General features: G+C 34.0%; 1 protein-coding gene across 3 annotated transcripts in view; it reads right to left on the bottom strand.

Annotated features, from left to right (window-relative positions):
- The window catches only part of KCNH7 (potassium voltage-gated channel subfamily H member 7), a 206,793-nt gene that overhangs the window by 27,266 nt on the left and 162,850 nt on the right, over positions 1–16,677 (bottom strand). Inside the window, exons 7-9 of one of the 3 annotated variants that reach the window (XM_071435032.1) lie at positions 15,456–15,881; positions 10,515–10,914; positions 9,837–10,036 (exon numbers count right to left, since the gene is read on the bottom strand). In XM_071435032.1, coding sequence (XP_071291133.1) covers positions 9,837–10,036; positions 10,515–10,914; positions 15,456–15,881 — 1,026 coding nt within the window. Of the gene's footprint in view, positions 1–9,835; positions 10,037–10,514; positions 10,915–15,455; positions 15,882–16,677 lie in introns of all 3 variants that reach the window. The other 2 variants (XM_071435034.1, XM_071435033.1) reach the window with 2 other exon arrangements.

Here is a 16,677-nt window from a genome sequence, read left to right as displayed (position 1 = left end):
AGTATTAAAATTCAACAAATTCATAGTGTAATCTATATTGCAAAGCTTTTACAATGTGAGTACTCCTATAAATACTAACCTATTTAGTGGTTACAACATATGCTATTAATTGATTGCAAGAAATGGTCTCAGGGTACATGAATCACTATACTGCAGGAAAATAACAAATAAGACAGTGAAAGGGAAAGTCTTGACCGAATTTCCTTTTCCATTATATATTTCCATATATCTATTTCCCTTTTATCAATTGTCAAGGTACTACAGTTATTATATGAGAGGTTTTTGCTGAAACAACCATGACATTTGTAAAATGAGAACTATCTGAAGAAGATCAGATATTTTTCAGAATGAGGGCATTTTATTAGGATTTTCATGTTAAATATAACCCTCTTGCAAGTGTAGGACTTTGATTTTTATCAGAAAGAAAGCAACATGATCTATTGAAACAGCAATGTTTGCAGATTTACATAGACAGATGATTCGCTCAGCAAACAACAGGGCTACTTGCTGTGGTCCTTGTTCATCTTTTACTCAGAACAATGGGAGTTTGCCTGAAGTAGAATCATGGGATTCCTCTTGGGTACCATGGCAACATGTTAATTTTGTTTAGAAGGAAAGGAGTTGTTTACAAAATAGTCATTATCTGTGATCTTTTCTAAGTTCTCTAGGATAATACACCTTTGATTGTTTTAGAATCTATAAACGTTTCTGCTACTGACTTCATGGGAGTACTGCGAGTGATTCTGCACATGCTGACACAGTATGACACACCACCTTTCTTTGTTATATCCTGTTACCTGCTGTCAGTGATGTGGTTGGGTCATTGGCTTTCCCTAGGGACAGCTACTGCTGCATATTACTAAAGGCAAAATACGTACTGATGCTACAAGTCTTATGAATATGTGAACAGGATGTGTCTCTTTGTTATTAGATCAGTCTATTATTTCGTCCTTGTTTATCCTCTGCACTGCTTTTAAATAAATTTGTAAACATTTCTGCAGAGAAAAGATATATCCAAAATCCATTCACTTGTTGCTATATTAATTTCTACTTCAGCACAAAATATCCTGTGTAATCACTCTCATTGCAGAAATTATTCATAACTCATATCCCTTGCTGGTGAAAATGTCTTATGTCTGCACCAGCTGAGCTATGTAGTAAAAATGAGATATTAGAACCTTTAACAGTATTGAAATGTTTTTATGATTGTTAATGGGAATCAATGCTGTGAAATAACAAACAATGTTTTAACACACATATATAGAACAAGTTTTTGAGCCTTATGGCATTACCATATGAAATCTATACATCATCAGAAAAAGCCAGCATTCAATAACAGTAAGCAAAATAAAATATCATAAATGAAAAGCTTCTGTGGCATCACTCTGTTTTCAGTATCTATCACATCACTAGAAATAGCTTAGTACTCAATTATGCTTTTTAGTATAATGTAATTATATTGAAATAAAAAAGCTATAGGTTGTAGGAATTTATTTGCTCAATGATACTGAAAAACTGAGAAACAAATATGTACACCAGTGAAACAGGAGAAAAAGAATTGTGTTTATTTTGAAATTGTTCTCCAGTCATGTGAGTGCAAAAGACCTATTTTGAATTAATTTGTTTGTTATGTATGTATCTGAATACAATTTAGAAGAGCTCCATTTTTTATAGGATATGAAATAGGAAATGCATTTTGAATTCAGAAGTACTTACAAGAAAAGTGTATTTGAATTGTTAGGAACTCATGAGCAGTTAGATTACATTTAGAATAAATAGTTTTAATTTTTCACATCAGCTGTTTATCTGATTTTCAAGGGATTGTATTTTACCATTAAGCAAAACCAATGCAGACAATGTGTGTTGGTTTATATTTCTGAAGATACTTTGGATATTCCCTTATGGAAACAATTATTTTTATAATTAATTTATATTTGTCATGAAACTGTTCTAAAATCATTGCACATCAGTTGATAGTTATTTAAATGTCAATGACATCTGAAAGATACCAGCCTCTTTTCAAGCATCTGTGACTAAAAAGTCCCTGCTCCATGGAGCTTACACTCTAAAGTACTTTTATACATCAGAGACAAAAAACATCTACTCTTTAATATCACAGTTTTAAAATGCCTAAAAGGAAGACTAAATAACATTGGTTTCCAATGGAGATTATTCCATTAATACAAGCTTAGAAATTCAAGAAAGTAGCTGATTGGAAGATAAATTTGTTAAAACAATGGTAAAACCTACATTACCAAAAAGAGCTTATCATATTGCACACATTGTGCGTGGTGAGGTGTTTAATCTAAGTCCAATAGGTGACATAATACAGAATTTGATGTTTCCAGATGAAGTTTTATGCTGTGCGGTACAGACATTGTGCCAACCCAAACTCTCAAATATTTGTTACATTCACTCTCATATTCTGATTTCATTACTGAAATTCTATTGAAAATTATGTTATACTGTGAGAATCAACATCAACATCAAATTTGTACACACTCTGCCTATTCTAAATATTAGAAAACCATCCATGCAGTCTTCAAAATAAAAAATTGAAAATTATAAAATTAGAACTGCTGTTTAATAATATTATTATTAATGAAAACCCAAAATGAATAAATCATTTAAATACAGATTTGAGTTTCAATTGTTCCATTCTTTCCTAACATATTTCTATTGTTATACACAATATCTCCTCAGTTGTGATTCCACGGGGCTCTGGTGAGAAAAATCTTGGATTCTCATGGTTAGAATAATGTTTGGAATCAGATGTCATGCATAATTCCAGAAATACACACAGATATTTTTAAAAAGACATGTAATAAGACATAAAATTGGCTGTAGCCCTCCCCCTTGACAAAGAAAAAGTAAAGGAAATCAGTTAAGATGCTGTGACCACAGGCTTCAGTTGTCTGTCATTGATAGTTATCAAGTCCAAGTTCAGTTATCTCTTCCTGTTTGGAATGAAACTTACTCCACATCACATAATGCTAATTTATCTACGTGGCATGCTTACAGAGGAGGATAACGCCATCCAGAGAGATGTAAAACATTTTACACAGAATAAGTGATTGTTTGTGAGGATAGCAGGGACATGATTCATACTGCTTTGAAGAACATGATCTTTTTATGAGGAGAGGGAGTCCAGCTTCATTAATTTATTTTCTCAGGATGACAGCAAGATATCACACATTTATCAGGCACATTTGTGACAACAGATTTGGACATATCTTTGTGCCTTAATCTCAGGCAACAAGCAAATGTTTGGGGCAAAGATAACCTTGGGGTTTTTTGGATAAATTATAAAATTCATGACAATTTTTAGATTTTTAATTCTCAGTTCTTCAACAGGTATATATGACTCATAGAAAATATTTAGAAAGTATTTAACCTGAAGCAAACCAGGATATTAGCTAAATAGTTTTCATTAAACATGGAAATACCACATTCCATACCAACAAAACCACAGAATGATTGAGGATAGAAATGATCTTGTTGGAAAGATCATCTGGTCCATCCTCCCTGCTCAAGGAGGTCTACTTAGAGCTGGTAGCCAGGGTGATGCCAAGATGGCTTTCAAATACCTCCAAGGACAGAGATGCCACCACCTCTCTGGGCAACTTCTACCCGTGCTTAGTTATCCTCACAGTAAAAATGTCTTTCCTGGTGTTTGGTCAAATACTCCTGTTTCAGTGTGTGATCATTACCTCTGGTCCTGTCACTGGGCACCACTGAAATTAAACCTTTTTCCACATTTTTTACACCCTCCCCTCAGGTATTTGCTCACATTGATGTGATCCTCTGTGAACCTTCATTTCTCCTATCCGGCTGAGCAGTCACGGTTCTCTCAGCCTTTCCTAGTATGAGAGATTCTCCAGTGCTTGTTGCCTTACAATCAAAGATACTGTTTAATTCTGCATATAATCTTCTGTCACACATTTTCTCTGCTGAAATATAGGTGGGATCATTAAATACCAAACAGCAGCTGAAGAGAGCACAAGAGTGCTCTTGTGTGCTGTGTTTGGGATATGTTGAAACAAGTGACTAAGGCTTTCTTGTCCTAGAACCAGTTAGACTTGTTTATGAGTGGCAGGTGCCCAGCATATAGAGGGAAAGATAAAGGCATACTCCCAAGTTCCTCTGAGAATTTAAGATGGCATAAACGGAAGAGTATTCTGGTCCTTCTCCACTTTGTCTGATTATTCCTGCCTTGTCATGATCTCTCCTTGTGAAATGGTTTGAGAAACTGATCCATACAAAAAATTAACACAGCAAAAAATTTGAGCAGCTGAAGGTACAAAGAGGCAAGAGTAAATTCACTTTGTGTCATGACCACACATACTTAATATCTATTTGGTTCTCACCTTCATAAGAGAGATCTCAGGCTATGTTGACATTGGCATCACTAAATGCTGAATAAAGTTCTCAAAATATTTGAATAATAAAAGCTGAACTTTATATTAAAACCTTTTATTTTTATTAACCTTTTGTCTTTGTTCAGAAAGAATTAGTAAAATTAATTAATATTAATTCATATATTTGGTGAAATAACCTATGTATTTAATTTTTATCTTTTTGCCAGCCACCTAATTTTAAGGCTAACCTGATACTCTTTAGCTGCACAAATTGCACTGCTTAGATTTTGAATTAGGATTTCTGTCCTCCAGCAGCTGTTTCCTCTGATGGAGAATAGTGTGGGATTTAGTTCCATTGCAAACATTTGACACTTGTAATTGAATAACATCATCCAGGCTAAACATTTCTGCAATTCAGCAATTTTATTTCTAGAAAGAATTTAGAATTTACTATTTAATATTCCTCTGATAATTAATTACAGAAATTAATTATTTCTGTAAGTAGAAGTTTGAAACATTTCTAAGCATTTTCAGCATTTAGAAAAGAAAGAACAGGGTCACATCTGGCAATAATACTGCTCCAGAAGCTCTTGGGCTCCACATAGAAGAAAGAATATTTCTGAAAAATCCTCTTTGTAGAGGATGATTTTTTAAAATGTTCAGTATGTTTCCTTTCAACAGCTGAGACAGAGAAGCAGTATGTGATAATGAGCTAATTCACCTTTCAATGAGATTGAAGCCTCACAACCTTATCAAGAATAGGATCTTTTGTTTTCAGTCATCACCACAACACACATGTGGGACATCTTTATGCTGGAATTAGTGAAGCTGCAGTGGACCATTCTTCTACAGTCCTATTACAGTTTCTGAGTACATCTGAAAAGTGATCTCTGTGATATGATACATTGCTGAACAAGGCAGATGAAAAATTATTTCAGTTTGTTCAACTGTTGACTCCCCTACTAGAGAAAAGTTTTAAGTCTGTAGAAGTTGAAGATTGATCAGATCTGGATATTTCAAAAAATATGATAGTTGAAGAATTAATTGCTCTTCTTTTGATATTTTAGACCACAAAATATAATGCACTGAGAAACTGATAAAGGATCATTTAGAAATAGATGGACATCATTGAAAATATTTTTTTAATGAGGTCTTATTTTCTACAACTCAATTTGATGGAGGCGATCACATTTTTAAAATTGCCTCTTTTAGAAAATGAAAGAACAGGTTTATGGCTAATCATAAGGTACTTTGTGGCTGGTTTATATCTTGTGATTTCTGTTCTAACTTATAGGCAAGTAGCAGTGCCAAGTTCCAACATGATTACATATTCCCTTGGTTTAAGAATTTACTGCTAGATTTTGTTCCAAACACATCTAATTTGCACTAGTCTTTTGATGGTACAAAGAATTTCTCCTTGCTGTTTTTGAAATTCTAATTTACTTCTCTAATCCTCTGCTTTCAAATACATTAGTGGCACTGGTTCTATTGCTAAAACTGGTTTTGTTGTAAGAAGCGATCACAGTGGGAGGAAAAGCAAGAATGAAAAAATGTAGTGATGTAAGCCAGGTGTCAATAGCCAATTTCTTACAAAAGAAGCCTGTTCAAGGCAATGGTGAATCTGGCCTTTATTTGCTACTACAGAATTACTCGTTCAAGATAGGTGTGTGTTCTACTGTACTTGTACGATCACAGTGGCCAAGATCACAACAGTAAAATGAACCAATTGCTTGGATGCTTGCAGGAGAAATCATAAACTTAGTCATAAAAATTCTGGTTTGTGCTCCCCTTTCATGCTATTGGACAAAACCCAAACCAAAAAGACATCTGTCCCACACCCAAAATTTTAATTAATGTTTACACTGGGCTAAACACTTTTCAGCTTGTCCCACTTAGTTACTTCTTTGAACTCTTTTCAAATGTAAAATAAACCAATAAAGCTATTCAGATGCACAGAAGATCCATGGAAAGAAAGGATGGGACAGGATTGTAAAAAATACATGCATAACTTAAAAAAATATCTCAAACACTAAATAACTAATCTTTTTAGGGTAAGCATCATAGGCATGCCATTATCAGTGCTGGACTGATAACATAGGAATGAAAGAGGAAAAAGAAGGCAAAAAGAATTTAGAAAAACTAGACCAGGACAGTTAAAATTATTACAAGAATTGGATTCTTTGGGACTGGTGACATCTTTCATGAAACAATGTGCAATGTAAACTTTTTTTTTGTAATTTGACTTTGCCAGTGTATATCACAGGGACATGATTCAAATTATGCTTATTCTATAGACTCAAGATTTTTTATCCAGATTAAAACAAATCCCAAATCCTGTTTATCCAGTCCATGCATAATTATGTGAAACTGTTTTTAACCAAAATACATTATGTAATGAAATATAATCAAAAATATGTAAAAATGGAGCAGAAGGGAGCAAATGAACAAATAAACAAGGTCTCAGCATATTTAACTAGCAGGTCTTTAAAGCTAATTTTAAGTTTAACCATTTCAAGTAAGCATACAGTTCTGGTTGCAATCTAGGGTGTAGAGTTTTGTTTAAAAAATCAAGTTTAGTCTTAGTGCACAATTACTCCTGAGATTAAAAGGGTTTCTGTTTAATCTCTTTTTTTGTATTTTGCTTTCCACTTTACCTGGATTCTTAAATATATTACTGAGGATAATTTAAAACATCTTTTGAAATATATTCTCCATTATATATATATATATATATATATATATATATATATATATATATATATATATGAGTATGTGTGTGTATTTGTTGCATGTACATATATATATATATACAATGTAAATTATTATAATTATTATGCACTTCATATTTCAAAGGAGATTTCAAAGGAGATTTTTAATTTTTTTCAGCTTTCAGTCATGAAATGAAGAAAAAAATATTAGATGAAATTCTGCCTTCAGAATTCACAAAAACCTCCAAGTAAACATGGGCAGGAGTCAAACACAATTGTTTGAGGACAATATTAGTCCTTTATTCTGTAAATGCAAATATTTCATGCAAAATTAAGTAAAAAACCACATGCAAGTCCAACTCATATGCACATGGCTAATAGCCAAGAAAACTTCATAGGTGCGTGTGTTAACATGCAGATATGGTGTAAACCAAGAGCATTCACACAAAGGAAAATGCAGAATGATCAGCAGCATGACAACTTTGTCAGTGACATTCCTACAGAGCAACTATCTGATGCAAACCAATATGCACATGACCTTTTTTGGGCAAAGAAGCATGACTTGAGTTGTGGGGTAAAACAGTGATTAATAAACATGGTTAGATTAACATTTTTTAATGTCTAATTTTTAGTAACCATTTTGCCCCACATCTGATTCTGCTTGGATTATTTTCCTTTGCTATCTACCCCTTCATCATGCAAAAAGTTACAATTAAAATTAGAAAGCACTGAACAAGCTCTAAACCCAACAGATAACATGGATATTCTTCACACTTTATACTGGAATTAAATTTGATATAAATACCTCCTGCTCTTACCAGTGGGTGGTGTTATTCCATGTATTTAGGTGTGAAGCAGACAGGAAAGAGATAAATCTTTCATAAGTACAATGTAAATCACACAATTCTTATATTATCCTTGTACTAAGTGTAATACATTCAAACTCTTAAAGGAAATAAGGCGATTGACATAAAACTTGAGGGATCAAACTGTGAACAGAATAAGGAATAAAATACAATGAAACAAGATACTAAACTTGAGAGTTTTTCCACACTTTATTAAAAACAAATCCTCCATACTGCCTCACAATCATATTGCAGAATATGGGCTATTTAATCCATTTAATTGTTGTTTCACATTCATGACAAATCCAAGACTAATTTCTGTACACCAGTTTCCAAATTATGCAACTTTTCATGTGACAATATCCAGTTATAGTTACTATTTCATGTGAACCAGGTGGCTTTAGTACATCCATTAGTGGCAATGAATTACTTAAAGCATATATGATTTTGTAATATCTTCAGAAATAATTCAGTGAGCTGCTTTAGGCTTAGGTTGAACACAACTGCAGCTTAAGGGCCTGATCCTGCAAAGTGCTGAGTACCCTACAATTCCATTGCCATCAGAAGGAATTAGGGATATTCAGTGCCACACAGGATGAAGCTACCGATGCTACCTTCCACTGCAGTAATCCCCAGCAGAGGTTTATACAATTGTCCTTGTCCTGCCCTGGACATATTATTCCTTTGGAGGGGACACATGGAAGTGGCAGGTGAAGACAAATATATTAATTTTCTATTGTATTTTCAAGATTTGCTTTACTTAATGGTAACCATAAAGTCAAATTGTCAGTGATTCTCCTTTATAAAAGATTTTAATCGAGACCATTTTTTCTGTTTGCTGCATAAAAATGTTGTACTCTGACAGTCATTCAGAGATGTAGTTATAGATATCACATGAAAGCTGTTTGAATGTATGTCAAAATTTTGGAAGTTGATTTCTAGTTAAATTGTTACAAAAGTGTATACATTTTCTTGTTCTTGACAGCTTTCTGGAGAGTTCTGCAGTTTCTAATCTGCAGCTCTGAATACCTCTGGAAAGCATCCCTACAGAGACACAGATTCACAGGTCCTTAAGATGTACAATGCCCTCAGTGTCTTCAAACTGATGTTGACTTTTCAGAAAAAATGTTTCTATCTCCAGAAAATAAGAGATTGATACAGATGCTTACTTTTGCTCACTAACAGATTGTTATTCCTTTTTAGCTAGCCATGTATTTATAGAAGGAGAGATTGAAGGGGCTTTTTTTATCAAAACCAGAAAAAATGAGTGTTATTCCTTGTCAGAAATGAGTTTCTGTGGATGGCTAAATGGTTAGTAGTACTGTGTTGATTTTCTGTGCAGAATTACATGGTTGTGAATACAAGCAAATTATTCAGACTATCGTGTGATTCAAATGTGTCTCTTTGAAAAGAGCAGCAAAACCTGCCTGTTCCTCTCTTCAACCTGTTCCCAATATACCTGTTCTAGATTACATGGAAAGATTTGGAAAAAGAATTGATCTCCACAGGTTTGATAGAACAGTAGCTCTGTAGACATCAACAGAACACAGGTTCTCTTGTTTGATACTGGAAGTGGAAAATCAGGGCGAAGAACAAACAAAATTCTGGAACACCTATATCTGAAAGAAGAAACCTATATATTTTTTCCCTGTTTAAGTTTACAGAAGTAGCCTACAGTTCGCAAGCTTTCCTATACACAATGAGAATTCAGATTACTGATATACCTGGCAATAACCTAGGCAGTGAAATGTTTGTATGCTAAACATGTAGTGGCTTGATTGTAAACAACTGAGATATATATGCACCTTCTTAAACTTGTATTTTTACAGCTTATAAATACTAAAGACTTAAAGTCTCTTTCTAATTTCTCATGCATTTATGTATTGCTCACCCAACATCTCTGCCTGAAAAACAGAAGAACATACCATGTTCATGTCAATGCCATTGGTGTATGTCCACGCATGCTGGAAGTATTCCTCCAGTCGCTGCCGCAGAGGGTTTGGGATCTGATGAAAGCGGATGAACTCCTTCACTCGCAGCATCTGCATGTGGTACCGTGCAGTTCCCGAGTAGAGTCTTTGGATTATTGCGGATACGTTTCCAAAAATGCTAGCGTACATTAATGCTGGATTAAAGAGAAACAAAACTTGCTTAAATCATATCATTACTTAAGGGCATTGCAGATGAGTACAGCTAAGCAAAAGTTAAGAACAAAGGGAAGAGTTAAAAAGGTATGCATACATTTACGGGTTCAGTTTTAAATAGAAAAATAAAATATAATTATGATTATATAAATATTATGGGATAGAATTTCCTAAATCCACTCCAAACTCACCTTCTTACCTTATACAGGATTTGCTTACAGGCACTGATATACAACACAGATATTCTGACAGTTTGGATAACAGATTTTGAGTCGTCAAGCAACTTGATTACTTCCTGACACTGAATGAGTCACAACATATTTTTGCATACAACATTCCTTTCCCTAGGAATTTGCCCTTCCGGCTGCATGCTTATAATCTTATTAGTTTAGAATGTTAAGCCATTTGTTCAAACACAAAGAGAAAAAAAAGATTAAAATCCATGATAAAATTACTTACAGCCAATCAACATGACACAGATGGAAAAGATTTTCTCTGAGTTGGTGTTTGGAGACACATTTCCAAATCCTACACTTGTCAGACTGCTGAAGGTAAAATAAAGTGCTGTAACATATTTGTCCTTGATAGATGGTCCAGAGCTTGCATCACTCTTATTGTAATGCTTTCCTAGTTGTTCTCCTAAAGAATCCAACCAACCAATCTTGTGAGCCAAGTAAGGTCTTTCTACATTTCCAATGGCATACCAAATGCAAGCAAGCCAGTGTGCAATTAGTGCAAAAATGCACATGAGGAGCATCAGAACTGCAGCACCATATTCGGAGTATCTGTCCAGTTTCCGTGCTACCCTCACCAAACGCAGCAGTCTAGCTGTCTTCAGAAGGCCTATTAATGTAGTTGTCTGTAAAAATAAGATAGGAATTAATTTTCTCTGTTACCAAATGTATTTTCATGAATAGTAAGCATAAATAAACCACCACAAATTCCATTTTTTTGGGGAATCAACACAAAGAGTAGAAGAACCCATTTCAATGTAAATTTAATTTCATTATCTTTAAGCTATCAATTTCATTATAAAACCAGGGAAAAAAATAAAAAATGTACATTTAAAATCAAGATATATTGAAGTTGTCATTATGTGCTAAATACCCTCTCATGTTGAATATTTTACTTGATCTGGACTCTTGGGTTGACCATAATGGATTTAACGATCCGATATATCAATGATTTTTTTAACATGATAAAGTGTGTAAATTATTGGAACTACTCATAATTATATGACTACATAGGTAATAAGTCCACATGGGTAATAAGTACTCCTGAAGAAAGCTGTGTGACTGTATTTGATCCTGACTTAGAAGCTCCTTGCAATGGACACACATACTCTAGAAAAGTGAAGTATTAGGGCAGAAGTGTCTCAAAGAGTATATCTACAAGATTCCTCCTGTTTGTAATGATAAAAGCATTCATACAGGTGAAAGAGGATAAAGCACTGTGAACAGAACATCATGGAAAAGTTCCTTCAGATTAATATTTTTGCATCTTGTAGGTGTAGTGGCAAAAGCCAGTAATAAAAGTACTACACCATTATAAAAGTAAATTGGAGAATTTTAAAGAAGGAATTTATTTCAAGATTTTTAGTGCAGATGTGTGCTATTATCCATTGCAACCTCTTTGAGGCTTTGATCTTTTCATAGCAAAAAAAATAGGTGATTAGTATAAGTTTTCATATTTAAATTAGTAAATATGCTAATTCCTTGTAGAAGGAATAGACAGCATTGTTAAGAGGAACAGCTGGATTAAAAAAACCCCTCAGCTACCTTTTTTCCTTGCATTAAGTCTGAACATATATTAAAGTATTCAGTAAATGCCAAGACTGCATACATTTTAATGTTTTGTTTGTTTGTTTGTTTGGTTTGGGTTTTTGCTTTAGCATACATGTATATTACATGACACTTAACAGGAAAAGCTTTCCAAGCCTCACAAACCACTCTGACAGTAGTATGCATAACAATAAAGCTTTTTTTGCAACAAGTACAAGACTAGTTTTTATGTTTTATTAAATCCTTGTATTTACCATGTTTCTGAGTAAAACCCCAAAGCTCTTGGAAAAAAACAAGAGTCTTTCTTGGCTGCATTTCTCAGTGGACAACTCAATGAATTGTTCATATTTTCTGAGTAAATGAGCAAGAGGATAATGTATGGTAACATTCCTGAATTCAGTTTAATACCCCAAATAACAACTTTACATAAAGAAGATTAGTCACTCGAATAGTCTGAAAGACCACACCCTTCAAAATGTTATGCCTAGGCTGAGATTCAGAAACATGTAAATACTGTGATTAGGTTATTTTTTCTTTGTAGGTAGATCAGGTTTATATATTTATGATCCCTTAAGAAAAGCTAAGATTTGTTTTTAGTGGGGTGTTTGAAACATTCCCTACAGATGTAGTCATATCTCTACGTCATGCAAGAGACCACATATTCTTACAGTGCCTCTTAAATAGATGAGATGCTAGATTGTTAATCTACAATATGTCATCACTGTTCCACCACATTCTTAAGATAAAACTTGCTAATAATATTCATACTCAGTGTCAATCCTATACTTAGATACATCAGTTTGAGCTCTGGAGTATGTGGAAGGTATATAACATAAGAAAACTTCATCTCTTCAAGGGTAAAATCAGCATGAATGAGACTAGATATGCTTCAAGCATCAAAAAACTCATCCTCAGTTTTAATTTTCTTTAACACAGTGAAGAGGCTTTAACACTAAAACAGAGCTGGCAGCAGAAGTGAAAAGCATAGTCCACAAGTTTTGATGTGCCTTACATGCTGTCCACTTCTCAGCATAGATGTAGCCTTCACATAGTAACAGTACATCTCCCATGTGTCACTTGGCCAGGGACAGAAGTTCTTGGTTTCAGAACTGCATCTCATGGAACGTAATTTTGTTGGTGTGCTGGAACACTTTGATCAGCACAATGCCCGAGGAGGCAGGGTGCCTACTCTGTCAATTACCTTACTCCATCTGGTGTCAGCCATTAATACCTGCAAATAGCAACCTGATAGACGCTGCTCTCTTTTCTGGATTGCTTGCTTCTCTGTTTCCATCATACCTATCTGCTGGACTACAAGTTCAAGAGTGGTTGGATAATCACATCAGATTTTTTTTCTTTTCTCTTCTTTCCTCTCCATCTACTCATTATTTTTATCTTCCCAAATACCAGGGAAGCCACCTAACTTTCACAACACACACACACAAAAGAGAGAATTATTTACTACCAATCATCATCATTTTGAGTCTCATTAAGCAGAAAAAAAAATTAAAATTACATTATTTCCCTATTTTAGAAATTGGAAAGTTAACAGTCTAACTCTGTTGCTTTCTTATGGTTGAAAAAGTATGGCTCAAATAGAAGCATTTGGATAGTGCTGTATGTGGTATTTGGATTATTATCTCCTGCCCTTTCAAGACTCCACTTGATATCAAGGTGTTTTAAAGCTGCATGAGCACACGTGGTGCTCTCTTTAGAGCTCATGTTTTCTAATAAAAAGGCTATTCAATACAATTTTTCACTGGGGATCTTCTTTGAAGAATCTCTAGATAACAAAAAAGAGCTATTTTACAAAAAAAGATAGCTGTTATGACTTAAAAAATTCTATTAAATGAAAAATGCTCCATTCTGTCAATTTTATATTTGCCTCTTCTTGCTAAACTATGAAAAAGGGATCATTGGTGAAATATTATAGTTAGCAGTGTAGGAAGAAAAACTGCAGTAAGTAGCAGCTTAGAAAAGTGATTGACATATTCAATACCATGAATGAGAGAGAGAAGCTATGATGTCTCGGTGAATGGAACATAATCTATATAACATCATTACTGCTTAGATAAACAAAGCCATTTTTTCCAGCTAGAGAAACTGGTCAATTACTAGATTTTGAGGGAATAAAGATTCAATTTACTTATATCTGAAATAGTGAAAAAGTCATTACATGGTCCAATAATTTCTGTTTCAACTTCCACATTTTTATATTTGTCTACTCATCTGCAAGAATGCTCTTCTTTGTTACTCTAATCTGCAATGTTATTTTATGTTGAAATTATTCCTTTAGCAGGACTTTAGCACCTGGCACTTTGCTCTTAAGAACTTCTGTAACAGGAGAGGTGGGGAAGAATGATGTTCAGGGGCACTCCTTCAATGAACTTTGGAATTGATCCCTGTTGTAATCCTTTATGTTCCACACTTCTAATCATTGAAAATAATTTTTTGGCAATGACAAGTGATCAATGATCAGAAAGGAATGTAGACCGTGCTTGGAGGGCAACACTGTAGTCTGAGTTAGAAGTAATGCCATTATAAAAATGTTGGTCTTTCATGTATCTGTGCTTTCAAAACCACAGAAAAAGTTATCAGCAGAAAGTTGGACACCCGCCACAGATAATGAATGCAAAAGGTGATCAAATTTTCTCTTAAATCTCTGAGCTTTTTAATCACCTACTGAATAAAAAAGTAAAAAAGTTCTCTTCTGGTAAGAAAACTATTAATATGTTCCCTCTGTCCTCTATATTACTCTCTGTCTTCTTATAGCTTTCCTTGGTAACATTTATTTTTAGTCCATGGTTTTATCTCATGTTTCACTAGACTCCTCATTTACGTTTTGCTTAGTTTGCTGCTTTAAAAAAAGAAATTCTGTATTCTGTGTATCACAGAAAAGGCAAACCCAATTCTCTACTTTTCAGAGAAAATATTATGATTTTATCCCTTCTTAAATTAAATAAAATTTTTTGGATGAACTGGGTCAGGAATCCAGAATATAGCATATATTTTATATACCTTTAGGCCAGTTTTGGATGCATATATTGAGCAGTTTTTTACTCTGTTGTGTAGATAGATCATGCTTGTCAAGGTAATCTTTTTTTTGCTTCTTTTGATAGTCCATATTCTTGATAAAATTGACAACAGCCAAATCTCTTTGATAACTAGTATAGTTTATGCTACAATTAACCTGTTTTCTGCTAAGTAAACATCTGACCTAAACATTTTGAGCAGAGAAAAATTATTTTAATGATGCAATGCCAACACAGCACTTATATGCATCATAGAAAGTTTTTGAAAAGTGATAAATTAAAGCAGCAGTTCTTATATAAAACCATTTGACCAAGTCCTTCATACACAATATATTTATTATTTCTAAAGACAGTGTCAAATATAGTATATCTGAAAAATACTAGCTGAATCATTCAACGTCTTCTCAATGAAAGCTAACATTGTGCCTTATTCTACAAAGGAAGATGTAATTTTTGTTTAACTTTAAAAGATGGGATGGAAATACTAAGCAGCTATTAAATAACAAGCAAAAATACTTTAGGATACACAGAATACTATCATGAAGTAATAAATTAAGATTTAAGATTTCTTATTCATTTAAGCTTACCTCTTCAGAGCCAGAGCCAAAAATCAGCAGGTCAAAAGGTATTGCAGCAACCATGTCAATTAGGAACCAGCCTTTGAAGTAGTGAATTGCTATTTTTGCTGGATCACTTACCACTTCTTCATTCTGGTTTACATATGTTGTTCTGAAGTTTATTAGAATGTCAATGATAAACATAATATCCACAATTAAGTCTACAACATTCAGTGGGCTGCAGGAATATCCACACTCTCTCCTCTTGCGATCCTCACTGTCGTTCAGAAGGAAGGCAGCAGAGTAAGGGGTGAATATGGCAGTGTATATGACCAGCAACAAAATGAGCCAGTCCCAGACAGCTTTGAAAGGACTGTAGTGCAATATAGTAAACTTGTTGATGCGAGGTGTCTGGAGTTTATATTCTGGTAGAACATCAGCCCCTAAGGATAGAACCTAGAATAAGAAATATCCACATCAATAATCAGACAGTGTATCTACTTCCAGTAAACATAGCAAATACAGGACAAAAAGTACTTCATTATAGTTTTGAGAATTAAGCTTCAATTATTTAGTGTTTTGGCAAACTAGATTTCTGTGAAATCCATGGTGTCTGCCAGGTCCAATATATTCATTGACAATTTTGCACAGTCGGTTGATTCTTGTCCCCTGTAGCAAACATTAAGAAGCATATCTTATATCCATAAAATCTGCATTATTAAGCATGTCATGAAATTCATTTATCCACCATATTATAACCTTGCCAGCCTTCTCAGGGACAGACTTTTCTTGCAGTGATGTAGTGTTTTTCTCCCAAAGCAAACCAATTATCATTGGCTTTAATTCCCTACAAAAGAGTTTACACTCATTAGAAAGTGTACACAACCAAAAATTAAAAAAAGTTAGTGTCCTTGACATCTATCTACACCTTGAGTTTTGTGGTGTTAGAAACCTCCATGCAAATTACAAATTACAAATTACAATGAGGCTATAGTTCTAGTTCAGCTAAAGGTGTGACAAAGGATACCACAGGAGTATTGCCTTTTCCTCCACTTCTACTTTTGTCAATGCCTAAAGCTTATTATTCTTTTAAAAGTATGGATTTGTTATCTGCTGGTGTTATCTAAGTTGGATTTCAATTTTATTTGGAAGGATTATTTGTAAGCACTGTTTAATTTGCTGGCTCTGGAAGCTGAAATGTTTGCTTTGTTGCAAAGAGCAAGCATTGTGTGAACACCAGATAAAACAAATT

This window comes from Agelaius tricolor, unplaced genomic scaffold (genome assembly GCF_023055355.1).
Source record: "Agelaius tricolor isolate 1412-34295 unplaced genomic scaffold, bAgeTri1.0.p SCAF_10, whole genome shotgun sequence".
NCBI classification, from domain to species: domain Eukaryota; kingdom Metazoa; phylum Chordata; class Aves; order Passeriformes; family Icteridae; genus Agelaius; species Agelaius tricolor.
This window is presented reverse-complemented; position numbering and strand designations above follow the sequence as displayed.